General features: G+C 47.9%; 1 protein-coding gene and 1 long non-coding RNA gene across 19 annotated transcripts; one reads left to right on the top strand and one right to left on the bottom strand.

Annotated features, from left to right (window-relative positions):
- Nucleotides 1-7,070: 7,070 nt before the first annotated feature.
- On the bottom strand, nucleotides 7,071-24,255 carry Bcat2 (branched chain amino acid transaminase 2). Of its 3 annotated transcripts, none has more exons than XM_034511058.2 (11): nucleotides 23,983-24,255; nucleotides 18,868-18,942; nucleotides 18,385-18,588; nucleotides 11,621-11,731; nucleotides 11,418-11,537; nucleotides 11,106-11,269; nucleotides 8,861-9,003; nucleotides 8,618-8,703; nucleotides 8,265-8,405; nucleotides 8,116-8,190; nucleotides 7,071-7,476 (listed from the first exon to the last, which is right to left on the bottom strand). In XM_034511058.2, the coding sequence occupies exons 1-11, from the start codon at nucleotides 24,004-24,006 to the stop codon at nucleotides 7,438-7,440; spliced, it is 1,182 nt and encodes a 393-aa protein (XP_034366949.1). In that variant the 5' UTR covers nucleotides 24,007-24,255; the 3' UTR covers nucleotides 7,071-7,437. The 3 variants fall into 3 exon arrangements, with proteins under 3 accessions (XP_034366949.1, XP_076790181.1, XP_076790178.1); XM_076934066.1 differs by lacking the exon at nucleotides 23,983-24,255 and adding an exon at nucleotides 21,156-21,286; XM_076934063.1 differs by lacking the exon at nucleotides 23,983-24,255 and adding an exon at nucleotides 19,011-19,110.
- On the top strand, nucleotides 19,145-26,311 carry LOC143442334 (uncharacterized). 16 transcript variants are annotated; one of them, XR_013110422.1, is made up of 8 exons: nucleotides 19,145-19,255; nucleotides 19,796-19,885; nucleotides 20,435-20,572; nucleotides 20,842-20,994; nucleotides 22,395-22,523; nucleotides 23,301-23,429; nucleotides 25,302-25,364; nucleotides 25,680-26,311. It is a non-coding gene; the product is annotated as an uncharacterized LOC143442334 (long non-coding RNA). The 16 variants fall into 16 exon arrangements; XR_013110414.1 differs by having other exon boundaries at nucleotides 19,796-19,911; XR_013110413.1 differs by having other exon boundaries at nucleotides 19,796-19,915.
- The last annotated feature ends 204 nt before the right edge of the window (nucleotides 26,312-26,515 follow it).

Raw genomic sequence — 26,515 nt, 5'->3', positions numbered from 1 at the left:
TTCCACCATTCATTTTATCTTTCTCATTCACATATTAATATGTTTCTAGGGTTTGTTGTTTGATACACATCTCACTCTCTAGCCCAGCCTGGCCTAGAGCTCCCAGCACACTTCTTACCTCGGCAGCAAACCAATCTCCAGTGCCTCCGTTTCTAATCCTCAGGGACCTTTCCCCTGTCTCTGCTTCCCAGATGCCCGAGCCAAACCCAGCATTGGGTACTGCAGCATACAAGGTGAACCCTGTGCACAGCTCTGTGGGTGCAGCACATGACTGTGGCTGTCGTCTTGCATCCAAAGGCCTGCATGGACTACCTGGGCGGGCAGTGTTGCCTGAGGAGGTGGGGGAAATCAACGCCACCCTGGTCCTATTTGAAAAAAAAAAAAAAAAGACTTTGTGGAACCCTCATAGACATGGTTAAGCGCTGTATGCAGCCAGAAATAACTAGAAGATGTATGTATGTATTTTTGAGTGACCCACTCTGTAACCCAGGCTGGCCTCAAACTTATGATCCTTCTGCCTCAGCCTCCTCCTGAATACTGAGATGATGGGTATGTTATGAAATAACATGGTGGAAGGGCACCATGCCAAGGTGTCCCCTGAGAAATCACACCATGGGACAGATCTGGTATAAAGGAAGTTTATTTGGAAGGGAGGGGAGTGAGGGCCTGGAGAGGAGACAGAGCCACAAGGGCAGAGAAAGCAGGGACAGAGAAGGACAGAAAGAGAGGAAGAGAGGCTGGGCAGGAATGCATGTGGACAGAGGGGATGGGGGAGGCAGAGGAGGGGGAGAGAGGGCCGGGGTACTGAGCGGTCCTCTCAGCTGCTGCCAGACCACCTGCATCTGGCAGCAGCAGGTGATGATGCCTATTGCTAGGTCCCTGTGAGGAGCCTAGGCAAATTGTCTGTAAGCCAACAGGGTATGTACCCTGACACTGGGCCCAGGTCACAGTTTATTACAGTTTAATACACTGATGAACACCTACCAAGGTCAGGTTATGGGGCAGAGTCAGGAAAGACAAGGCCTTCCCTGCCTCTCTACCTCCTCAAAGCTCAGTTCAGTAACATCTGCCATCCTTAGAATCTGCGGTCCTGTGATGCTTTCCCAGAGATCCTTCCTGTAGGCGGGGGGGGGGGGGGGGGGGGGGGGGGATATCAGCGGTCCGTGTGATAGTCTTGTTTACCTGGACTGGCCTGAGGCTCAGTGCACTTGCTTCTGTTTAATCTCTCAGTTATTGCCGGAACACTCTTCCATCAAATCATGCCCCAGCCCCTCACTGGGGGATTCTAAGCAGGAACTCTCCCACTGAACCAGCCCCTTCACTCACAGAAGCAGCTGACAGCTATAAAGTTGTGCTTGGTTCCTGAGTGTTAAATGAGCCTTGAATAGCTCGAGTTGCTAGGAGGCGGGGCCTCAAAGCAAGTGCTCTGCAGGGAAGGTTCTTTTGTGTCTCCTCTTCTCCCTTCTATCACAGAGACAAAGGCAGCTCTGCTGCCAGGAGGCTGTGTTTATCTCAGGCCCGGAAAACATGGTAGGAGGCAGCCATGGCCAGAGACTTCTGAAGCCATGTACCCATGTAAACCCTTCTTCCCTAAGCCCCTTAGGAGTCCTTTCACAGTGGGAAACTGCTGCACAGAGATGGGCTTGAGATTCCAGGCTATGAACCCCGCCTTCTCTAACATTGTATTCAATTTGGTTTTTAATTGTTAAAGACAATGTCTATAACAATTTAAAACAAAAGTCTCTAGTTTCATTTCTCTTGCTGTTAGAAAATATCCTGACCAAAGTAACTCAGAGCAGAGAGAAGGTGGTTTGGCTAACGACAGCAGGTCACGGTCCTTCGTGGGGAAGTCAAGACAGGAACTCGAACAGCTGGACACACGGCATCCAGTCAAGAGCAGAGAGAATAAATACATGCATGCCCCCTTCTATGTTTGCTTATGCTCAGCTTGACTGACACAGTTCAGGACCCCATGCCTAGAGAATGGTGCCCCCCCATAGTGGGCTCGGTCTTTTCACATCAATTAATTAAGACAGTACCCTCGAGGATCAACCTAATGTACAAAGTTGGTCCTTGAGATTCTACTCCGGTGATTCTAGGTTGTATCAGGTTGTTAGAGGTTGTATCATCAGGCTGTTAAAGTTAATCATCAAGTGATTTCTATTTACTTTTTGTAGTTGAGATATTGGGGATCAAGCCTCAGGCTTCTAGAATGCTACCTGAACACTCTTCCATCAAACCATGCCCTAGCTTCTCAACAGAGGGTTGGTTCTAGCAGATGCTCAAACATTAAGCCACACCCCCAGTCCCCCAGTGGGATTCTCCACATGGGCCTTATTGCCAAGCTCCTTTTATTGACTAGATTTTGTGTATGTGGAACATGCACATGTGTGATCACACGGAGGTGAGCATTCAGTGTTGGGTCTCTTTCTCAATAGCTCTCCCCCCCCCCCCCCCCCCCCCCCAGATTTAAACAGTTTTAAACTTTTTTTTAAAAAATTTATTATTGGTGTTTATGTGTATGTGCAATATATGTATATGTTTCTATGTATGTATTATGAGTGTGGGCACAGCTGTGTTACTGCATAGGCATGGACATCAGAGGACAACCTTCAGGATTCAGGTCTCTCTTTTCACCACGGTTTCTGGAGATTGAACTCAGTTTGCCAGGCTTACACAGCAAGTGCTGTTATGTGCTGAATCATTGCTCACAGTGGTGTCTCTAAGCTGGCGGGTCAATGACCTCCAAGACTCTGCTAGTCTCCATCCCCTGCGTGCTGGGTGATAGATTCTTGCCTCTGGGCCCAGTGTTCTACACCTGTGGTGGGGATCAAACCCAAGCCCTTTGCCTGCATGCCAGGCACTTTACCCACTGGACTGTACCTCTAGCCCCACCCTTTCTTCAAACAGGGTCTCATCTCACTGAGTTGCCTGGGCTGGCCATGGACTTGTGATCCTCCTGGCCACCCGGCCAAATCTCTTCTGCCCAGCAGGTCATGTGAACATTGATTGTGTTTTGCCTGTGAACATGAAGCTGCAGTAGGCTCACCACCCATCAGCTCCTACTCATGGAGAAACACATAAAGACTTTTGCCCTAAACTGTATCTGTCTGGTCTCTGACACCCATGTCCTCTATAGAGAGGACCTCAGATTTGCTCATAAAGTCAGTCTGTGGTCTGCTCCTGACCCGACCGTCTGTGATGTTCATGGTCACTGCAGACATCAGTCACACCTCCAGGAGCCTTCTTCATCTGAGTCACATGAGGAACTGTCTGGCTATGCTGACGTGTAAAACTGACCATTGCTCTACCTGTCAAGCCACCAAGGTAAATGTCATCAGGATTCGGCCTCAAAGTCCATGGTCTCCACCACTGAGACAGGTTTGCTACAGCTGAAAACACCAGTCACTATGGTTTGTTTGGTACCTTTGAACAGCATGTGTCCTATCCATTAGAAGAGATGGGGTGCATGTACGAAGTGTGTGTGTGTGTGTGTGTGTGTGTGTGTGTGTGTGTGTGTGTGTGTATGCATGCGTGTACATGTGGGGCATGGTGCTCATTCATGTAGGGTGTGTGTCCGTGTGTAGGGTTTAGGTATGTGCATATATGGGGGCGTAGTGAATTACAGTAATGAATACTCTTCACCGACCATCTTTCTGGGTCCTTTGCATGCAAGTCAGTGGGGAGGGAGGAGGCCATATCCATCTACCCCTGCAGGCTTCTGCACCAGTCCATTCAGAAAGCAGCTGCTTGCTTCAATGTCTGTAACTCTGCCTAGTGAGCGGCCATGTCATGCATAGTCAGTGATTGGATTGGATAGAGCTCTCAAAGTTTCTCTGAAGAAATGGACAAGGTAGAGAAGCAGGGAACCCCAAGTAGCTGCCATCTGAGGACTAGGACAGGCAGGAGGAATTAGGGGGATTAACCAAGGATGAAGTGCTCAGGGCTTAATTTTTTTCTCAGGAGTTGAAGTTTAAGGTCAGCCCTGTATATAATTTCCAGGTCAGCCTAGACTACATGAGACTCTGTCTCAAAGAAACAAACAGACACACAGACAGACAGACAGACAGACAGACAGACACACACACACTAACCACCATCTCTACATAGCCCTGGCTGTGCTGGAACTTACTCTGTAGAACTGGATGATCTCAAACTCACAGAGATTCACCTACCTCTGCCTCCCCAGAGTTAGGATTATAGGCGTGTTCCACTATACCCTGGAGCTCGAATATGGTTTCCACAGGGGGTAGCACTATTAGGAGGTGTGGCCTTGTTGGAAGAAGTGTGTCACTTTGGGGGTGGGCTTTGAGACCCTTCACCTAGCTGCCTGGAAACCAGCCTTCTGTTTGCATTTGAACAAGATGCAGAACTCAGCTCCTAAGCAGAGTGTCTGCCTGGATGCTGCCATGATGATAATGGACTGAAAGTCTGAACCTGTGAGCCAGCCCCAATTACATGTTAACCTTTATAAGAGTTGCCTTGGTCATATTGCCTGTTCACAGCAATGGAGACCCTAATTAAGACACATGGTTACTACTACTTTTATTGATTATTATAACTGTTGGTGGACATTTGAGTTGCTTATGCAATTTGTCTATTAACTGCTGTGTACTTTTACATACAATTTTCAATCTGACCTCTGTTTTTAATTCTCTGTAGTGCATGTTTGAGTGTGAGTATATGCCTGTGCGTGTGTGTGTGTGTGTGTGTGTGTGTGTGTGTGAGAGAGAGAGAGAGAGAGAGAGAGAGAGAGAGAGAGGGCACATCAGTTGTCTGGGATCAAATTCACATTAGTCTTGGCAGCTAGTGCCTGTACTTCCGGATATTAACATTAAAAATATGCATAAGGCAGTGGTGGCGCACGCCTTTAATCCCAGCACTTGGGAGGCAGAGGCAGGCGGATTTCTGAGTTCGAGGCCAGCCTGGTCTACAGAGTGAGTTCCAGGACAGCCAGGACTACACAGAGAAACCCTGTCTCGAAAACAAAAAAACCAAAAAAAAAAAAAAACCAAAAAAAAAAAAAAAAGCAAAAGGAGAAAAAACAGTGTCAGACGCCAATGAGAGCCTAGCTGATCGTCACTGTTGTTGTTCTGAAACATGAACTCCCTATGTAGCCCAGAAAAGCTTTGAACCTCTGACCTTCCAGCGTCCACGTGCAGAGTCCTGGGATTACAGTCATGGGATTCCATGCCTAAAGTTGCCCCAGACAGTCAGGGCTACCCAGAGAAATCCTGTCTCAAAAAAAACAAAGCAAAAACAAAAAGTTGTTTGTTAAAAAAAATCACTTAACGTTATTCTTCCAATAATCCCTCATGTACTGTTATACAGGTGTCTTAATCATTAACACATAGGCATTTGTTTTTGGAAGCTCATTCTGTGAACTATTCTTCCTTGGTGCCTTTCTTCCCAACAGACACTGTGTCCTGTACTGGCCTCCAGGTGGCACCAGGCAGCCGCTTCTGATCTGAGAGTTTCCCCAGGGCTGTTACACAGACTTACTAGTGTTTTAAATCTTTGGTTTCTGGCCACTGAGATGACTCTGCAAGTAAAGGCGCTTGCTGTCAAACCTGACGATCTCAATTCCAACTCCTGAACCACACAGTAAAAGGAGAGCATCTTATCTGAAAGGTGTCATCCAATCACAGCAAAAACAGGTGCACACACATAATGGATAAATTAAGAAAAGTTTTGGGGGGCTGGAAAGATGGCTCAGCAGTTAAGAGCACTGACTGCTCTTCCAGAGATTCTGAGTTCAATTCCCAGCAACCACATGGTGGCTCACAGCCATCTGTAATGGGATCTGATGCCCTCTTCTGGTGTGTCTGAAGACAGCAAGAATGTAGTCATATAAATTAAGTGAATAAATAAATCTTTTTTAAAAAGGTTTTCATTTTTCTCTATGTGTGTGTGTATAATATATATGTATGTATAATATATAATCTCTCTACACATATATACAATGTTGTACACATACATACTCACTCATATATAAGACCTGTCCTGCTCCATAGCAAAACACTGATTTAAACAAACAAACAAAACCATTAGGCTGGAGAGATGGATGGGGCACTTTTGAGCCACCACTGGGCACAGGAAATTTACAAAGAACCCAAGTGGCTTTTGTTGAGAACAAGCAAAAGAAACTTCTCAGTACAACTCTTTCATTTTTACACTTCTTTAATCATCAGAACAAAATTCAAGGTCCCAGGCCCTGGGGGAGCTGGGGACTTCCCAACAGCTGAACAGCTTCTGTTGTAAACAGCTGTCTGAGTCCAGACATCTCAAGGACAACTTCTCCATCTCTGGCAGGCTCAGGCTAAGTTCATGTTCCCAGGCCCAGGGACCAACTCCTGTCCTAATTGATGGAAACTCCCTTGCTCAACCCCTTATGCTTAAATAAACAATGTATTCAGCTCCCAAGTCTGATTGATCAGTATCGGCTTCATTACAATGCATTTTTATCATCTACATTGACCTGGTGTTTGAGTTGTGGTGGATTTATGGCTTTCTGCTGTTGATGATGATGATGTACACAATGCTCTGCCTGACTTGTATGCCTGCAGGCCAGAAGGTGGCACCAGATCTTATTCTAGAGGCCTATGAACTACCATGTGGTTCCGGGAATCAAACCCAGGACCTCTGGAAGAGCAGCCAGTGCTCTTACCTCTGAGCCATCTTTCCAACCTAGATTTATGTTGGATTTAAGCAGACCCCGTAACAACTTTGACTACAGCTCATCACACAAACTACAAATGACCTGACAGAAGACCGGGCCAGAAAGTCAGGCCAAGGGAGGAAACAAGAAGGGACAGAGCAGTCACGGGCTCTAGGAACAGGGCTTGGGCACCAATGAAATGGAAGAAGGGAAGAGATCCTGAGAGATCTGGTGTGGCCAACTGTAAGGCTGTACCCAAGACAGGAGTACAGGAAGAATCTAGTGAATGGGTTCAATACTAAAGTACAGAAGGAACCCTCAGGTCAGAGAAGATCTCAAGCTGGGCCCCTGATAATAAAATAAACTAAGCCCCCAGAGTCCCAGGGTAGCACTTAGAGCATGACAGCCAATGTCTTGTTCTTTGGCATTTTATTTCAAAATTGCAGCAAGGACAGAGAGAAAGGGGGTGGGGGGTGGGGGGACACGAAGAGCACCGGGGATCCGGCACAAGAACGGAGATAGAGAAGAAGCTAAGGTTCTCCCTTGAACAACAGGACCCGGAGCAGCTGAGCCGAGACTCAAAATTTGAGGTGGGGTCCAAATTGCATGGGTCCCGCCCTTAAGGCTTTGGAGTGTAACGTCCACACGTGAGGGTGCCAGAGATCCAGCATCTGGGCAGACCTTTCCCTATTGCACTTCTCTTGAGTCTCTGGGAGGCGAGGACGCTGGACTGAACGCAGCAAGTCAGCGGATCCAACCAGGGAGGGCACAGCCCATAGTCACACCGTAAGCATCCAATCGTGGGCACTGGCTCCATACTGCCGGACAACGAAGTTGCGTCAGTGAGACAGCTGCACTAGAACTCCCTGGAGCATCGCAAGCGGACCGCGCGCAGAGCTGTGCCCCGGTGCCTTATGGGAAGTGTAGTCCTTTAACCGGAGACCCACCAACAACTCCAAGGGACCATCGAGGTAGAGAGTTGCAAAGCCTTGAAGGCTCTTGGGAAAGGCATTTTCATCTCAGATATGTTGTGCTAGGTGCCATCATGGGGCCAGGATACCCAGTCACCTCAGGTCCAGCTCACTGGGAAATGAGCCCAGAGGATCTCTTAGAGGTTCTCTGAATTTGGGAATGCACCAGAGGTTTGTGAGAGGAATCCTTCAAGGCCAGGGAGAGGCAAGGGAAAAAGTGTTGCTATGCCAAAGGGACAGCCTAGAACCCCAGAGAGTCTCGGGAGGCCTTTGTGTATGTGTGTGTGTGTGTGTGTGTGTGTGTGTGTGTGGCCAGTATCGTCTCATGAAAAAGGGGGTTCTGTCTTTAGGACCAGAAGCCTCAGAGACTCGTGCAAGGAGCCTACAACTCCCGAAACACAGAAAGTCCCCGTGCTTCTGGCCACAGGGATTCAGAGGAAAGAAGCCATTAATCAGAGCTGCTGCTCTGAAAGCCCGTGAGCTCACCTGAATGGCCTTCAACTCCTTCTGGAATCGCACGATGAGCTCTGGCCCGTTCTCCATGGTAGGAATGTGGAGTTGCTGAGGAAAGGGGCCCATGAGGATGGGGCACTCCCCCTCTTTCTCTCCCACCTACCCTGGCAGCTCTGTCTCACCTTGCCTTCATACAGGATTTGGTGCACCGGGCAGACTTGACAAGCAGTGCCTGAGCCGAAGACTTCTCGCACCCGGCCCTCCTCCAGCGCCCGCTTCAATTCCTTCATAGTGACCTTGCGTTCTACCACCCGGAACTCACCCTGTATAACAAGGGCGCAGAAACTCTCCAGTACCCGACTCTTGCCCTGCTGCAGACCACCATCACTCCCTCCCTAAGGCTCCTGGGAAAGACACAGGCCCAGGGACGAGAGATAGACCCAGAGAAAAGAGGGCTTGGCAGTGGGCCAGGCTTTCACCACGCCACAGCTCAAGACATTTTGGTCCAAAGATTCAGATGACACACAGGCCCTACCCAAGTCCTGGCCAGATCCAGCAGGCTTTGTCGAACTACTCCAGGCAGGATGATGCCATTTAGTGGGGGTGTTGCCAGCTCCAGTACTGTCAGGGATGACAGACAGGCATTACTGCTTCCCACCCTTACATGATCTCCCCTTTCTTTTAGAAGCCACCTGCCCAGGATTCCAAGACCTTGCAACCCGGAAGGAATCAGGCAGGACATCATACAGGGTGTGGGTTGGGACACAAATAGGCTCACCTCCGTCTTCATGAGTCCAGTAGACAAAGATGTTCATGGTGCCCACCTCAGTGAGCTGGTGGTCCGGCCCATACAGCCAGAGGACCTGCTCGCAGCCTTTCTTCTGGGCTTCTTGTTGCACAGCCACAGTGGGTCCATAATTCCTGGAGGGCAGCCTGGTCACACTGGGCAAAGAATTCCCCATACTCCCCACAACAGGAGGAGTCTCCTTCCCCAACTCACAGCCCAGCTGTGGCCCTCTAAACTTGCAGGACGACAGCCTTCTTAACCTAAAAGTTGGGGTCAAGGTTGGGGCCCTGTTTGCTCGGCTCCCTTTTCTGTCTCCAGCCTGCGCCTCCTTTCTTAAAGGCCTGATATTAATTAAGATCACAGGTGTGGCGACACCACACAGCATCACTTGCTCTACTCGACTTTTCTTTTTTTAATTTTAGTTTTTGAGACGGGGGTTTCTCTGTGTGGCCCTGGCTGTCCTGGAACTCACTCTGTAGCCCAGTATGCCCCTGCCTCTGCATTGCTGAGATTAAAGACTTATGTTGGGGCTGGAGAGATGGCTCAGGGGTTAAGAGCACTGAGTGTTCTTCCAGAGTTCAACTCCCAGCAACCACACGGGTGGCTCACAACCATCTGTAATGGGATGCCCTCTTCTGGTGTGTCTGAAGACAGTTATAGTGTACTCATACATAAAATAAATCCTGAAAAGGGGGCGGGATGGCTTGTGTTACCATACCCAGCCGGTCCTTGTTTTGTTTTTTGAGGCAGAATCTCTGGTAGGTGATTGGCCTCAAAATCACCATGCAGCTGAAGCTGGCGTTGAATCCCTGACCCTCATGTCTCCTTCCTCCCAAGTGCTGGGATAACAGCTGTGCTTCTCACTGTAGTGGTTTTAGCCTGCAGTGTGTTAGCCACCCAGACTTTTCTTACTCATTCAAGGCTCCCCGTGTCCTAGGCTGGGATCCTAGCCCATGTTCTGAGCCTTGTGCAAAAACTGTTCTTGTTTCTCTTCCTGTGCCAAGCATGGTCAGAAAGTATCTGCCACATTTTTCTTTGTCTTTGGGTAATGGGGTTTGAACGCAGGATCCCCATATGCTGGGTAAATATTCTTTATCACTAAGCTCCACCCTAACCCCTCTTTAGGAGATTCTAGGCGGGGGCTTGACCACGAAGCCACTCCCAAAGTCCCTCACTGGAGAATTCGAGGCATAAGCTCATTGCTGCTCCACAGCCCGCAGCCTCCTTCCTCCCTCCTTCCTTCCTTCCTTCCTTCCTTCCTCCCTTCCTTCCTTCCTTCCTTCTTTCCTTTCTTTCAAGATTTATTTGTTTATTTTATGTATATGAGTACACTGCCACTGTCTTCAGACATACCAGAAAAGAGCATCAGATCCCATTACAAATGTTTGTGAGCCACCACGTGGTTGCTGGGAATTGAACTCATGACTTCTGGAAGAGCAGTCAGTGCTCTTAACCGCTGAGCCATCTCTCCAGGCCCACCCTACAGCTTTCTCTGTAGCCTTCCTGCCTCACCCTACTGAGGAGCTATGACTATATGACATACATGGCTTCATGCCACCACACCTGGTTTCTCTTACTACCTTTGTAGCCAAGAAACCACAGGTGAAGTGTCACCTCTTCAATGAAGGTTTCACAAGACCCTGTGATTGAGATTGCAGATCTGGACACTAGGGTGCCTTCAGGGGGTGTGGCTGCCTTGGCCTCGTCCCCAAAAGATCTCACAGATGTGTTCTGAGATAACCTGAATAGCCTTCCTGTGTGTCCACACTTCCTTATTTCAACATCCCAGGAGACTTGGCCACCTCCTCACAAGATATTGTGTCAGGGCCTTTGGCAACACAGAATGCTGGGAAGTCCATAGGGTCAGAATGGAGACCCAAGTCATGTTGGGAGAGCTATGCATGGAGACAGTGCAGCACAGATGACCCGGGAAGACCTAAGGGTCATCTTATTTCTATCTTATTTCTAGAGGCTTCCAGTGGGCTCAGTTTTGGTCTTCCCACTGACCCACCCATCTCTGAGCTCATTTGTTCAAATGAAAGGCACCCCAGAGTCCTTTCACCTTTAGTGTCAGGCATCAGGGATGACAAAGGATACAAAGAAAGCCCAGACCCCAACTGCAGAGCCAGTGACAATAGTTTTCCATCCCAGAACCCAGGCCCAGCCCCAACCAGGAAGCACAAGGAGCAGTACGGCTCCAGGGCACAGCTCCCCGGGCATGTGGGAAGTTACTTACCCCCCCAACTTGCAGTCACCAACTCCACCTATCCAGGCTCTGACGAATGTGGGGTCCGCCAGGAGAGAGACAGGTTTCATGGAGTCTCCAGGGAAGTAGGAGCCCACAGGGCACAGAATGACGTACAGGAGGGCTTGTGTGACCACACCGACACCCAGCGAGGGCTATGATGGGCAGAGGGGCAGCATCTGACCAAGGGGTCCTCACTCCATCTTCCTCCTCCCATAGAACTGAGAGTCCAGGCTCAGCCTGTGTGTTCCTCAGACAGAGATGTGCATGTCCCCACGCCAGCAGCTCCACGGCAGCACCTACCTCATTCCCAATCAGCACAGGCCGCACGTAGAGGCTCGTTCCATTGCCGTCGGGAACCCAGTCTTTGTCTACTTCAACGAGCTGGCGGATGCACTCCAACAGCTCCTGCTTGTCAAAGTCCTGGGTGGATTCCGTAGGAGTCAGGGGTCCAGATTCTCTCTACCACCCTCTGCCCTCTCTCCTAGGACAGACTGGCCACTTACTGGCAGGCAGAGGCGCTTTGCAGAACGTAGCATCCTGTCCATGTTGAGCCAGGGCCGGAAGAGGCGTACCTGCTGGTCTCTGCCTTTGTAAGCTTTCAAGCCTTCAAAGAGCTGCAAGGACAGGAAGGGGAGGGGGTGCTCAGGGATGAACCCCATAGCATCGAGATAGCAAGAGACACATCGCTGCACATGGAGACAGAGAAGGGCAAAGTGATAGAGGGAGAGACATGGATATGCCAGAAAGCTCAGGACAAGGCAGGCATGTAAGGCAAGCCTCTTATCTCCACTCCTCAGGGGACAAAGGGAGATCATGCGCAGTTAAGGCCAGCTCGAGGGAAGCCTGGTCTACAGGGGGAGATCCAGTCTCAAAAAACACCTCATGCAAGGGGAAAAAAGGGTTCACTTAATATACGAAGTTCTTCTGCATAGTTTTAAAAATCTATCCTAGGGAGCTAAACAGCTGGCCTAGTGGTTAAGAGCAGTGACTGCTCTTCCAGAGGACCCAGGTTCAATTCCCAGCACCTACATGGTGACCCACAATCATCTGTAACTTAACTCCAGCTCCAAGGGACCTGATGCCCTGCTTGCTCTACAGGAACTGCTTGCATAGTGACATACACACACACACACACTCATACACACTCATACACACACACATATATATGCATATACATACACACACATACACTCTGTGTATACAAACACTCATACACATAAATTAAAAACACAATCTTTTAAAACAAATTGCAGGTTGGTAGAAATCACAGCCCAAGAGACAGTTTAGTTTACAGAAAAGGAAATATCAATAGAACTCTTTTTTTTTTTTTTTAACAATTCTTTGGGAATTTCACACATGCGCAGATCCATGGGTTATATGTTACAGGGCCAACATTATTTACTTTATTCAAAATATTTTTAAGATTTTATTTTCTTTTCAATTTTGCATCTGAGTGTGTGTCTGTGTATGGGTATATGCATATAATTGCAGTGCTCACGGAGACCAGAGGCATCTTCCCCTGGAGTTGAAGTTACAAGTTGGAAACTGCTTGATATGGGTGCTGGGAACTGAACCCAAGTCCTCTCTGCAAGAACAATACATGTTCTTAACTACAGGGCCCCAACATCATTTGTAATTGGGAGGGGGGTGCAAATTAAAATGCAGTTGAGGATCCCGAGGAGATGGTTGTTAGTAAAGTGCTTGCTGTGCAGTCCTGAGGACCTTAGCTCAGTCCCAACAGCCACAGTAAAAAAATCAAACAAATAAACAAACAATAATAACAAAGCAAGATAAAGATCACTTGAGAAAGACACCCCACTAGCTGTCATCCTCTGCTCACACACACACACACACACACACACACACAGAATTTTTTTTTTAATGGTAGCCCTGGTTGTCCTGGAACTCGATTTGTAGATAAGGCTGGCCTCAAACTCACAGAGATCTGCCTGCCTCTGCCTCCTGAGGGCTGGGATTAAAGGTGTGCATCACACCCACCACTTGGAGAACTTTAAAAAAACTCTATGGCTCTTTGGCAAGGCTTCTTTCTGGAAAACAGGCTTGGCCAAAGAGTGTGGGAACCGATACAAGTCCTAAAGAGAACACTGTAGCAATGCTGTTCAAAGTGGCATGCTTGCCCTTTGACTCACTAGGTAGAAATTGGGCAGAGAGATACACTTGCATACAGAAGAAAAGATAAGAGGACTGGTCTTCATTGCAACTTTTTTTTTTTCTATCTCCAGGCTGAAAGGAACCCAAATGGCCAATAATAGGTGACTATCTAATGAACAGTCCTGACTGTTGCAGTGATATTTTGTACACTGTATAATGTGTAATGTCTCTGTCCTTCCTTGTCTGCCTAAGCACCTTCTGATTGGCGTAAATAAAATCTCTAGGACCTACAGCAAAAGGCAGAATAGTAAAATGGGACTGAGAGAGAGAGAGAGAGACAGAGACAGAGACAGAGAGACAGAGAGACAGAGAGAAAAGACTCTGGGAAGGAGAGAGCCTCCTGCTGTTTTTGGACTAGCTGTTCTAGTGCCTGTAACTTTCCTTTTGTCATAGCCCATTGCTCTACTCAAACGTGTTTGTCAGTTTGCATTTTAGTGGTAGGGCAGCTGGTGCTTCATCAGCAGTGGCTCCCTTATATAAAGTTTAAGAATCAGCCTCTGCTGTATCCTGTTTATGGACAGCCTGGACTGTCCCTGTCTTCAATAACATTTTTTTTCTTTATTAGGAATTTTTCCTCTTCTTTGTATCTAACACTGGAGAAATGTTAATCTGTGCTTCCCCATAGGTTTATGGCTATATTAGCCATATATGACTTTAATCTTCCCGTCTACCTTATGGTCCTAAGCATCCAATCCATTTTAGACCTCATTTTACCTGAGACAATGTCCCAATTTTTAGGAGTTGTGTACCCTCTGAAGTGGCCAGGCTGGATTCCAGGAATCTTGTGAAATTATTGTTACATCTGCTCCTGTATCCACTAAGCCTTCAATCTCAATTCCATCTAACTGCAATTATAACTTTGGGTTCTTATCATTTATAGTAGTTTGGCAAAATATCTGGTTTTTGGCATCTTTAGAATCTCTTGTTTTCTCCATAGGAGCTACTCTATCTCTCTGCTAAATGGTAAGTTTTGAACAGCTGTTTGTACTAGCAGGCTTTGATTTTTCTAGTTTTTTTTTTTTTTTTTCAGAACAGTCTTTCCTTGGTGGACAGGAAATAAATGGCTCATGTTGCTTTTTGTTCAGCTTCAAGACTGACAGTGCTCCAGCATACGTCTCTAGTAAATGAAACAGTTTTGTTTGCATATTAGAAAATAAAGCATATTATAGTTACATTACATGGTCCTATAGGACAAGGAGTTGTAGAAAGATCTAATTGTACTTTAAAAGAAATGTTGAGCTGGGCAGTGGTGGCACACACCTTTAATCCCAGCACTTGGGAGGCAGAGGCAGGCAGATTTCTGAGTTCGAGGCCAGCCTGGTCTACAGAGTGAGTTCCAGGACAGCCAGCGCTACACAGAAAAACCCTGTCTCGAAAAACCAGAGAGGGAGAGAGAGAGAGAGAGAGAGAGAGAGAGAGAGAGAGAGAGAGAGAGAGAGGCTGAATAAACAGAAAGGGGTACCAACGGCCCCCAGAAATAGATAACATAGAGTTTAATGAACTTTACATTTTTAAATGATAATAAACAAAACACAACAGCAGCTGAGAGACATTGGATTATGGGGAAGAAAAACTGCTGAATTAAACCAGTCTGTTTATTTTAGGGATGTCTTAACTTCAGAATGTAAAGCAGGAAATGTGTTGCGTTGGGAAGAGGTTTTGTCTGTGTTTCAGAAGGAGAAGGAAAGCTATGGATTCCTTCAAAATTAATAAAGTTAGATTTGATTAGGGGAAACCTCCTGAAAATCTTGGCTATACACATGAAGAAAGAAACCAAAAGGAACATACAACAGGTAGAATATACGCTGATGCCTCTACAAGGGAACAGCTCTGAGACTGGCTGAGACTGGCTGAGACTGGCTGAGACTAGCTGAGACATGACTGTCTTAAGGCAGCACATCAGCTAAGCATAAATCTTATTTGCTACAGAATCCTCAGGACTAATCCTGCCATCCTTTCAAGTGGCATGGATGGAGATTTATATTGCAGCTTGGTTTTACAGTTCAAACAGACTTGTAAAGCTTGGTACCTTTTGATACCTTCACCTGCTCAAACAGAACAGAGTCATCTTTAACTGACGTGTGGACACTGCACATTCCATACACATGCTAATGAAGAAATGTATATTACCTCTAAAAGTTTTTAGGTCATTTTTGCTCATTCTGTGGGTGACAGATGTTTGTTGTTGTGTGAGGTGGGTTGGTTGCATGTTGCTACTGGTCTTAGTCATGGAGAAATCCAAGAGAGAAGTCGAGATTCAGGGATCTCTTTCTCTCTTTCTTTTCTTTCCTCTATCCTTCTTTCTCTCTTATCTAATGTTAGGGAGAAAAGAGGAGAGAGGAGATGAAAAGAACAGAGGGGAATATAAGAAAAATAGGATTTAAAAACCTAGATTATTAAATCTAATTTTAGAGTAAAGATTATTAATAAGTCAAATATTTCACACTTGGCATGGGTTTTGTATATTCATACAGAATTAGGATTATATTTTGCTACAACACACTGTATATTATGTTTCAATTCTTGATTTAGGTATTATACCTATGCAACTCATTTAAAAACATAATGTCAAGTTCTAGTCCTTAAAAGATACTATTACAAACTGTTTAGGATAAACAAAAAATGTAAACTGGGGGCTGGAGAGATGGCTCATTAGTTAAGAACACTGGCTGCTCCTGCAAAGATCCTGAGTTCAGTTCCCAGCAACCACATGGTGGCTCACAACTATCTGTAATGAAATACAATGTAGTCTTCTGGTGTGTCTGAAGTACAGTGTACTACTCATATACATAAAATAAAGAATTAGTTTTTAAAAATGTAATTTGGTAGTCAGTCAATCAAACTTATGATCATGTTAGGTACTGGTTTAATTAATTACAGGAATAAGCTTTATTTAGCCTTATGCATGTTTCCAAAATTACTTCCTTTTTTTTTTTTTTTTAAGGTTTAAGGCATTCTGCCTGCATGTATGCCTGCAGGCCAGAAGAGGGCACCAACCTCATTATAGATGATTGTGAGTCACCTTGTGGTTGCTGGGCTGGGAATTGAACTCAGGACTTCTAGAAGAGCAGACAGTGCTCTTAACCTGAGTCATTCCTCCAGCCTGTTTCCAAAATTAAACAGATAGTAAATAGCTAGAAACGAGCAATGTTTTCCTACCCAGATATACTTTAGATAGGTAGATGCTCTTTAAAAACCTCAGAGATCTACAGAATATGGCATTTAAAAATGTTTTATGCCAGGCAGTGGTGGCGCAGGCCTTTAATCCCAACACTTGGGAGGCAGAGGCAGGCGGGTTTCTGAGTTTGAGGCCAGCCTGGTCTACAGAGTGAGTTCCAGGACAGCCAGGGCTACACAGAGAAACCCTGTCTCAGGGGGGAAAAAAAAAGATATTTTATTAATATGCAGCTTTTCATGACACTGAGACATGTCTGCCCCTGGCAGCACCTCATTCTACTTCTAAGAAGGTGGTGGGCATCGAAGAACCTCCATATGGAGTTTGCTTCTATGTGGTAAAGTTGCCACCAGGCAAAGGACTGTCTTTGCCTCAATGGCTGATTGCATGCTGTCCAAACTGTGGACAAGCAAGACGCTTGGAAGTCAACAGTCAAACTTTGCCAAGATGAGGTAGGCCAGTCCTTCATAATTCCTGCTTCATAGAAAAGTCTGTCACATGCTGGGCCAGGGTGGAGATGATGCTCCAGTGACACAGTGACATCTTGCGTGACTGTCCAGGTATCCAGCAACCTCTGCCACATCTGTAGTTTTGTAAACTGCTTGCTCTACACTTCCTGTTTACTAAGGTAATATTCATGCATCTTAGGTTTCTGAGGAGCTTGAAGATGAGATAGTTATAGTCTCATAATTACGCTTAAGTTGTTTGAGATTTAGGAAAATAATTTAAGGCCTAAGAAGATATTTTTAGGTTGATAAATGCAAGTTTTGATAGAAAGTGAATTAGGAACAGAAGTCTGGACTCATCAGGACAGGACATATCTAGTACAGTGCTGTCTCCAAGTTTGCCAAACGCACACGGACGGTGAGTGTGATTCTTACCTGACAGTTCTCATAACTGCTCTTACTGTATACAGCTTATAGATTTTAGAGAAAGAACCTTTTATTGGACTAAAACGGGGAGGTGCTGGAGTGATGATTTTTGTACACGGTGTAAAGATGCGTCTCTGTCCTTCCTTGCCTGCCTGAGGCACCTTCTGATTGGTTAAAATAAAAATGCGAAGGTGAATAGCAAAAGGCAGAAAAGTAAGGAGGGACTTCTGGAAAAAGAAAGAACTCCAGGAAAGAGAAAGATGTGGGAGATTTGCCACCCAGAGTCAGGGGAAGCCAGACAGATAAAACCGAAGAGATGTAACTAACCAGCCACATGGCAAACAAAACAGTGTGAACATGTTAAGTTAAGTTAAGAGCTAGTTGAGAAGCAAACCTAAGCTAAGGCCAAAAGCATTGTAGATATAAGCCTCTGTGTCATTATTTGGGAGCTAGAGTGGGCATAGAAGGCTTCGTGGTTACAACCGTCAGAGGGAGATCATGCTGCAGCAATGAAGATGACAAGACTCCTTAAGGATTGTCACAGGCAAATCAAGATTGCTAGACCCTAAGACTCCAGGTTAGGATCTCGTTCCAGAGTCCTGGCTAGCCTCAAAACTGAATCCTCCTGCCTCAACCTCCTGAGTGCTGTAATTACACCACCTCCCACAGGGCTGGAGAAGGCTATATACCCAGGCTGGTCCTGCACCTTTTCAGACTCCTTTTGAGCTTCTCATTTCCTCTGTGGCCCTGTTGACATTCTATGCCTCCTCTGCCACACTGAGACCTCATAGGTCTGCCAACCTAGCTGTACTATCTGTGTAAGCTATTCCTTTGCTGGGAGAACCCCATTTTCTTTCAGAGTTCCGACAAAGTACCATCTGCTCATCTCAGGAACTGTCACCTCATCTGTGTCCCTGAACACAGGCATCTCAGGAAAAGATGACAGAGGAAGAAATGGGCAAAGCAGCCAGAGAGCTGAACTCGGCCAGGTGAAAGCAGAGTGGACGCAGGCACAGAGCAGGGTGAGGAGAGAAGCAGCCAGTCCTACCTGCAGAGAGTAGTGCAGACCGGAGCAGGCTGGGTGTAATGTAAGGTTCTGGAAGGGCTGGATCCTTGGAGGGCCCCAGCCTGCCTTGCTGTTCCACTCCACCATCAGCATGTGGTCTGTGAATGTCTTTCCAAACAGCAGTGGCTGGCTAGGGCCTGGCTTCTTCTGTGGCTCTTTGGTCATTTGAATCTGGAGGTCTGCAGCCTGAGAGAAAACAAAACAAAACAAAAACAAGGAAAAAACCCAACACCTCAGGAGCCTGGAGTCATCAACCTGAGAGATTATAGCTTCCATGGGGCCTCAGCTTCAGACCCACAGAAAAGGAGCAAGTAATCAAGAAATACAGTATTAGCTCTTGACAGCGCCCAACAGTAGACAGATGATCTCTGAGAGAGGCCTACATGCAAGTGAGTCCTGTCCTCCCTCAGACACAGGGCACAGACCCCAGGCTTCCTCCCCCTAGACCCAGGGTCCTCCTTTTACCTTAAAATTGAAAGACACACATCTTCTGGACCCACACAGAAGCCAGGGAACAGGCAGAAGCTTTCGGGTCCAGACCTAGGGTGGAGAGAGAAATAAGTATGACCAAGGTGAGAGCCAGAAAGAACAGAGGTACTGGCACCTGCCTGCCACCTCTTGCTTGAGAGGTTCCTGCAGTCAGCTCTGTCACAATCTCAGTGCATTCTAGACAGCCTGTGCTCTGCCCAAGTCCCCATCAGGATGCCTATCCCTAGAAAATCTAAAGTCAGCTCCAGCCCCTCCACCATCCACCATGCAGGGCAAAGTCGACAGAGGCGTGCCTTCTACTAGAGAACTTTGGCCACAGCTTGTAGACAGCTTAGACGGGACAACGACCAGAGACAGTGAGCAGGTAAGGGAACACTCCTGGCTCGGGGGTGGGGGGCAAAACCAGACGAGAGTTAGAAAAGAATAGGTCCTGTTTATCCCAGAATTCAGCAGCCCAGACCTCAGACCCGGGAACCAGGCTCCTTGACCTCCTCCCTCAGACTCAGGAGTAATGGCCCATGTACTTTTCTATCAAACCCAGAACTTCAGACTCCAGCCCTCCTCCTTCCGACCCAGTGGTCCTCCTTAACCTTCCTCCCTTAGACCCACAACTACAAGACTCCGGCGCCCTTCCTTCAGACAGAGGAATCCTTAGGAATATCAGTCAGCTGGCTGCAACTGCTACAGGCAGCCCAGCCACACAGCTGGAATACCCTCACACTGGGCAGTGACTGCTGTGTCCTTTACTGTCAGCAGCTGAAGGGCAGCCACGTACTAGCCATTGAAAATGCTTATGGTACACATCCCTGCTGACCTTCCCCGAGGTTAGCGTGGAATTCAGGGCTGGTTGTGTACTGAAGGGTGGCCGTTTCCTGATATTTGGGCGACATGCTTTTCTCTGCAGACCATGGAGAGGCAGCTGAGTCCTAAGTTTGAGGAAGCCAGGATAACAGCCTGTTCCCGCTGGGAGAGCTGATAGTGGCCAGTGAGATTGGTGGGTCTTGCAGAGGTCATTGATCGGTGGGTGAGTCTCGGATGTCATATGGATAAATCTGCGCCAGGACACAGGTTTTCTTCCTTCCTTCCTTCCTTCCTTCCTTCCTTCCTTCCTTCCATTTTTGGAGGGGAGAGGGCTTAAGGCAGGGTCTTACTAAGTTGCCCACTGACCTCAAACACACTCTATAGCCTAGTGTGTGAAGTAAGAATCTTCTTGTCTTAGATTCTGCACCAGACAGGATGACAGCCATGTGTGCTATCACACCTGGTTCAGATAAGATCTCTCTGCGTGCACGCATGCTTCCGTCCGTGCAAGTGTGTGTGTGTGTACACGTGCATGCATCATGTGAAAGTGCTTATATGGATTTGTGCATGTGTCTATGGAGGTCAAACTCAGACGTTATTCCTCGGGTGACTTCCACCCTGTTTTTTATTTGGTCATTTTGAGACAGGGTTTTACTATGTAGCCCTGGCTGTACTGGAACTCACTGTGTAGACAAAGCTGGTGGCCTTGATCTCAGAGATCCTCCTGTCTCTGCCTCCCTAGTGCTGCGATTAAAGGCATGTGACCATGTCCCCAGCCCATCCTGTCTTGAGGTAAGGAAGGACTCTGACTGAGTCCTGGAGCCTGCCAGTTTGGTTCAGCTATCTACAATCTCCAGCTCACCAACAATGGTATTTAAGGGTGAGTCACAATGAATGGAGGTGGTGCACACCTTTGGTCCCAGCTCTCAGTAGGCAGAGGCAGATGAATCTCTGAATCTGAGGCCAGCCTGGTCTAGAGAGTAAGTCCCAGGACAGCCAGGACTACACAGAGAAAACTTGTTTTTAAAAAACAAAACAATAACAAACAGACATGAGAGTGAGTCACCGAGTGGGTCTCAGGGATCAGACTCAGGCAGGCCTCCAGGCTTGTCCCACAAGCACCTCACCAACTATGTCCACATGTCCCAGCTCTCAGATGTCGTCTGAATGGTGTGGCACCCAAGGGCTCCTGGGGAGATCTCAGAGTGACGACTCCTTGTCTCTGTGTGGCGACAGGAAGCTTGCCTAACCTGCCGCACCCTGCATCAGACACTCACAGTGTGGGGACAAGACAACCGCCAGGTAGGGCAGCCACCATGGAGGCAGGAGAGCAGAGGGGGCCAAGAATACTTTTTTCTTTTTAGTAGAGTAAGCCAGAAAAGCCAAACAATGCAGAAAAGAGATACTAAGATGATGGAGAAAAAAGATGGAACTGGGGTTGTAGTCAGCTGCAGAATGCTTGCCTGGCGTGCAGGATGCCTGGCGTGCAGGATGCCTGGCGTGCAGGATGCCTGGCGTGCAGGACTCCCTGGGTTTATTTCTTGCCCAGCAGCACACAAACCCTGCAATCCCAGCACGGCGGTGACAGGGAAGAAGGATCAGGACTCCAAGGCCATTCTTGACTATGTAGCAAGTTCAACGCCAGTGTGGCCTATATAAGACCCTGTCATAAGATGATGATGAAATGAGGAATGAGAGACCTGAGGATGGTGGCACACACTTTTAATCCTAGCACTTGGGAGGCAGGAGCATGCAGATCTCTGAGTTCAAGGCCAGCCTGGTCCACATTGTGAGACCCTGTCTCATAACAAAACAAAACAAACAAACAAAAAGAACCAGAGGCTGAGAGATGTCAAGAGAGGACCACTGAGATGACTTATTGGGTAAGGGTAGCCGTCAGCAAGCCTGAAGATCTGAGTCTGATACCTGGGACCCACATACAATAAATAAAAATGTTATGGGGCAGAGGTGGGTAGGTAATACTAGGAGAGGAGAGAAAAGCAGAGAGTCAAAGAAATTCTCAACTGGGTTTGGTAGCACAAACCCATCATCACAGAACTCAGGAGGCTGAAGCAGGAGGATCTCAAGTTCAAGCCCAGCCTGAGCTAAAGAAAGGAGGGAGAAAAATATCATACAGCCTTGAGGCACAGAGAAGGCATTGTGCCAAGGTCCAGAGTCTGAGCTGGCACAAAACTTTGGTGACCTTGGAAGTGCTACCTTTGTCTTCCTGGAGCAATTCTCTAAGGCCAACAGTCTTCTCTTGGCTCAAAGAATACCCCTCCCTCCCCCATCCCATAGGACGGGAATTAAGCCTAAAGCAAGAGGCAGTAAGGCAGAAGGGCTACAGGAAGGCAGTATGAAAGGGTGGAAACAGAATTCAGAGATTAAAGGGGAGTGTGCTGGGCAGGGCGGGGGGGGGGGGGGGGCTGTGTTCCTTTCATATCCCAGCAGCCCTGAACTGAAATACAGTATCCATCAAAATCAGGGTGGTCTTTTTTGGTTTTTCCGAGACAGGGTTTCTCTGTGTAGTCCTGGCTGTCCCTGAACTCACTTTGTAGACCAGGCTGGCCTCGAACTCAGAAATCCGCCTGCCTCTGCCTCCTAAATGCTGGGATTAAAGGCTTGCACCACCACCACCTGGCTATTTTATTTTTATTTTATTTTTATTTTATTTTATTTTCCCCCATGAATCACACGGGAAGAGGGAGAGACAACGGGATTTGAACTTGGGAAGAAGGGCACGGCTGCCTTCTGGAGGTGGCCGCCCAAGGCGTGGGCCACCGCTGGCTTGCTCAGGGTGGTCTTGTCAAAGCTCCACTCTCACATCGAAGGTAAGCAAAGTAATCATCATCATAAGGTGTTGTCCTGTCTCTGGTAACTGTCCCTACACCATGCCATCTCATTAAATTCCAGGGCTTCTCCTCGTATAGCCCCAGGCTGTCCTCTTCATAGGACACACTCTCATCAGATTTGTAGAACTCTAAAGCTCTGAAACAACCGGCCACCTGAGGACCGCCCCTTACAGAGCAATGCAGTGTCCTCACACAGCCCAGGACTGTTCCTGCCCCATCCCAAATATAAGTTCCCCTCTCCAGCCTAGGATTGTCCTTGGCAAATCAAAGCGCTGTTTCTTTCAAACTCAAGAAGTATCCCAATGTCTAGGCTAGTCCCTGCAAGACAGTCCTTGCCAAACCCCAGCCAGCAGGCTCCCTTATACCCCAGAATTTCACTATGTGAACACTCACCACTAGGTACTCATGGCTCTGAGCAGGCTCATGTTCAGAGTGTCTCCGTTACAGGGTAAAATTGTCTTCCTCAGAACCCAGATCTGTCCCATTAGAATTGGAGGTTGGTCCAGTATGGCAAAGCTGAACCCATCCAAGACCAACACACTGTCAGAGCCTAGATTCTTGTCCCTGTCATATTCCAAGACCATCTGCATAGAACATTTCTGTCTGTCACTAAGAACTGGGAGACTTAAATGTTTGTTCAGGAATTCACCAGCCTGGAGTATGAATGTGTGATAATCGGGTGCAAGCTAACAGCGAACGCTTTTTCCCAAGGTTATGACCAGCTGTATGCACACTTACTTATCATGTTCTCTTAAGATCACAGACTCTCAAGCTCTGCAGTGGTGGCCCAGGACTTTAATTCCAGGACTCGGAAGGCAGAGGCAGGCAGAGTTCGAGGCCAACCTGGTCTACAGAGCAACAGGACTCTGCTGCTCGCCACCATCGGTAAGCACTGACGGAAGTACTCGTGTCTGGAGGGTCTTTATCATTTGGGCAGACAGGAGCTTGGCTGGGATTACAACCCAGGTACAGAGAGCCTCAGACACTCCACGCGTCGATATGTGAAATATCGACGAAATAAGATCTTGGGTCCGATTCCCACCCAAGACCCTGTGCCAAGTCATACACTAAGTCCCAGAGGTCCAGTTGTCTAAAGCAACTGGTCCTTAAAACACGCATGCTGCTGCAAGCCCCAGCCACAACTTCCCCGCATCCACTCCACCCTGTACTTCTCCTATTACAGCACTCCTCCATGGCTCCCCACTTCCGACCTCCGGTTCAGGCACCTCTCGCACCCCACTCGTGTCTACCCATTGTACGCCCGTTAAAGCCCCAAACTCCTTTCCAAGGGGCCCATCTGTCTCTGTGTCGGGCAGCGGAACCCGAGGCACAGAGGAATGACGCCAAGCCGGAAAGGCCGCACGCCAGTGGTCCTCCCGGAAGTGCGCCCCCCATCAGGTTCCCCAGAGCCCCCAGCGCCCGTCGGCCACGTACCCACCTGCCCTAGTATGGCTGCAGCCATGATCCCGTGCGGCCAGTAACTGTGCCCGCCTGGGGCGCGGCCTGGTGAAAGGCATTCCGGCCCCGCCCTGCTCACGCCTCCTCCCGCAGATGGCTGCTGTCTGCAAGCCTCACTTCTGCCAGGCCGTTCTTAGTGATAGGACCGCAGGGACCCAGGCTCTGCTGTGAAGAACATACGCTGGAACAGTCCAGAACTGTCCGTACACACTCTCTCTCCTTGCTTCTACCCTGCGGTGCTCTACGACACCCACACTCACGCCCAACCTTTAATTTTTTTTTTTTTTTAACTTATTGCCCGGTATGGTGGCACACGTCCTAATCGCAGCGTTTGGGAGACAGAGGTGGAGGATTTCTGTGAGTTCAATGCCATTCTGATCTATCTAATTAGTTCCAGGCCAGCCAGGGCTATCTGGTAAGACCCTGTCTCAAAACAAAAGGAGGCTGGAAAGAGAGCTCAACAGTTAAAATACTGGGCTGCTCTTCTAGAGGACTGGGCTCGGTTCCTAGCACCCACATAGCTCTTAACTGCCTGTAACTCCAGTTTCAAGGGATCCTGCACCCTCTTCTGAATTCCATAGGCACTAGGCACGCACACGATACACTTACATACATGCAAGCAGCACACAGACACAAAGCTTTTCAAATTTTTCTTTCTCTTATTTATTTGTTTATTTATTTATTTAGAGACAGGGTTCCTCTGTGTAGCCCTGGTTGTCCTGGAACTAGCTCTGTAAACCAGGCTGTCCTCAAACTCACAAAGATCCTCCTGCCTCTGCCTCCCAAGCTGTAATTAAAAGTGTGCCAGCATTGCTTGCTATAAAAAGATTTTCTAAAAATAAAGCAACAACAACACATCTTCACAGGAACTGTCAGCGGTGGCAAAGTGGCCAAAGCAAGGGTCAGACAGCATTGATAAAAAAGGAACATCTCACTGTAAATGCCAGTGGATTGGAGAAAGTGTACTTCAAGCTAGACCTGGGGTACCTGCTTGTGATCCTAGCACCTGGAAAGCTGAGACAGGAGGTTTGCTGCAAATATAAAGGCATCCTAAGTGAGAAAGCTAGACTCTTGTCTTAAACAAATGAGACAAAAAGGACTTTGCAGAAAGAGGATGATGGGTAGGCGATAAGACGCCTCACTCAGCACAAGGAGACAACTAGTTCATTGTAATTCTGAGATAAGCGCTTGTGTGTGTATGTGGGGGGCGGGGTGTCAAGGGCCCATGAATCATTGTGCCTCCTTCAAGTTTCCTAAGACAGTGACGCTCAAAACAATTTCATACATCATTTATTACAGGACTTCACATCAGCCTACAGCAGAGGTGCATGAACCACACCGCTCGTCCGTAGCTCTCCATCTGTAAGGCTTCAGAGGTGGTTAGATCGGTGACAGAAATCATTTAAACACACACACCGAGAGAGAGAGAGAGAGAGAGAGAGAGAGAGAGAGAGAGTGAGAGAGAGAGAGAGAGAGAGAGACGCTGTGTTTATGTAATTCTGCAGAATGTTCTCAGACTCTACAGCCACAACTGCTTCCACCAGACCACTGTTCTACAAAGTGCCCAGAGCACAGTAACTAACACACACCACACACTCCCCAGTCGACATCGCCCACCCCGCCCCCACCTCCCACTCCGTTTCTAAACCCGCCCTCCTCCCTTACTCCTCCAAACAGCAGGGCGGACCGCTCAGAAGCAAACACCCCCGCCGCGGCCAATCAACGATTGCCCCACACCTCTGCCTTGGCCAATCCACGGCGACCTTGCAGTTCCACCCCCTTACCTGGGGTGTGGGGAAGCTGCTGAGCCCCGCGCCAACCTGAGCAGTATCCAGAGCCTGCTCCTCCCCCAGCACACCCCCCGCGGTGTCCTTCAGCTCCAAACTAAGCAATACAAATGCCAGCCTCTTCCCTCTGACCCACATGTCTCAACTCTATGCGGCCCTAAAGCGCTCAAGATTCTTCTGCCAACCACTTGTCACTATTGCACTGGCAAAGAGAGCAAAACTCCTCTTCCCTAAGGGCCAAGAATAAAGGCCGACGCTTTTGCGCCTCCATCATTATCTGCCAGTTACCACTTTATTTAATTCTTCCCAGTGAGCCTTTTAATTAGCACAAAGGTGAAGCGGAACTGTGCTCCCTGGCGACAGGAGTTGGTGCCTCTCGCGCCTGCTGCGTGGCCTCTGGGAGATAGAGTTCTCTGGAGTCAAGAATGCACATGAACTAAATGTAGCTGGGGGGGGGGGGGAAGCAATGCTAGTGTGGACAGACTTGCGTGAAGAACAGGAAATAAATGTCTCCTTTCTGGATGCCAGTTGTTTATATTTTTTGTTATTATATATTTTTTTTTCAAGACAGTGTTTCTCAGCCAGGCAGTGGTGGCACATGCCTTTGATCCCAGCACTTGGGAGGCAGAGACAAGTGGATTTCTGAGTTCCAGGACAGCCTGGTCTAGAGTGAGTTCCAGGACAGCCAGGGCTATACAGAGAAACCCTGTCTTGGGGGGTGGGGGG

This window comes from Arvicanthis niloticus, chromosome 1 (assembly GCF_011762505.2).
Source record: "Arvicanthis niloticus isolate mArvNil1 chromosome 1, mArvNil1.pat.X, whole genome shotgun sequence".
NCBI classification, from domain to species: Eukaryota; Metazoa; Chordata; class Mammalia; order Rodentia; family Muridae; genus Arvicanthis; species Arvicanthis niloticus.
The sequence above is the reverse complement of the archived record's forward strand: the minus strand, read 5'-3'. Positions and strand labels throughout refer to the sequence as shown.

Coding starts and splice junctions, on each gene's coding strand:
- Bcat2 (XM_034511058.2), bottom strand. CDS start 24,006: ATGGCTGCAGCCATACTAGGGCAG. Junction 18,943..23,982: donor CTGCAGCCATACTAGGGCAG/GTGGGTACGTGG, acceptor TCTCCACCCTAG/GTCTGGACCCGAAAGCTTCT. Junction 11,732..18,384: donor GTCTGCACTACTCTCTGCAG/GTAGGACTGGCT, acceptor CTGTCCTTGCAG/CTCTTTGAAGGCTTGAAAGC.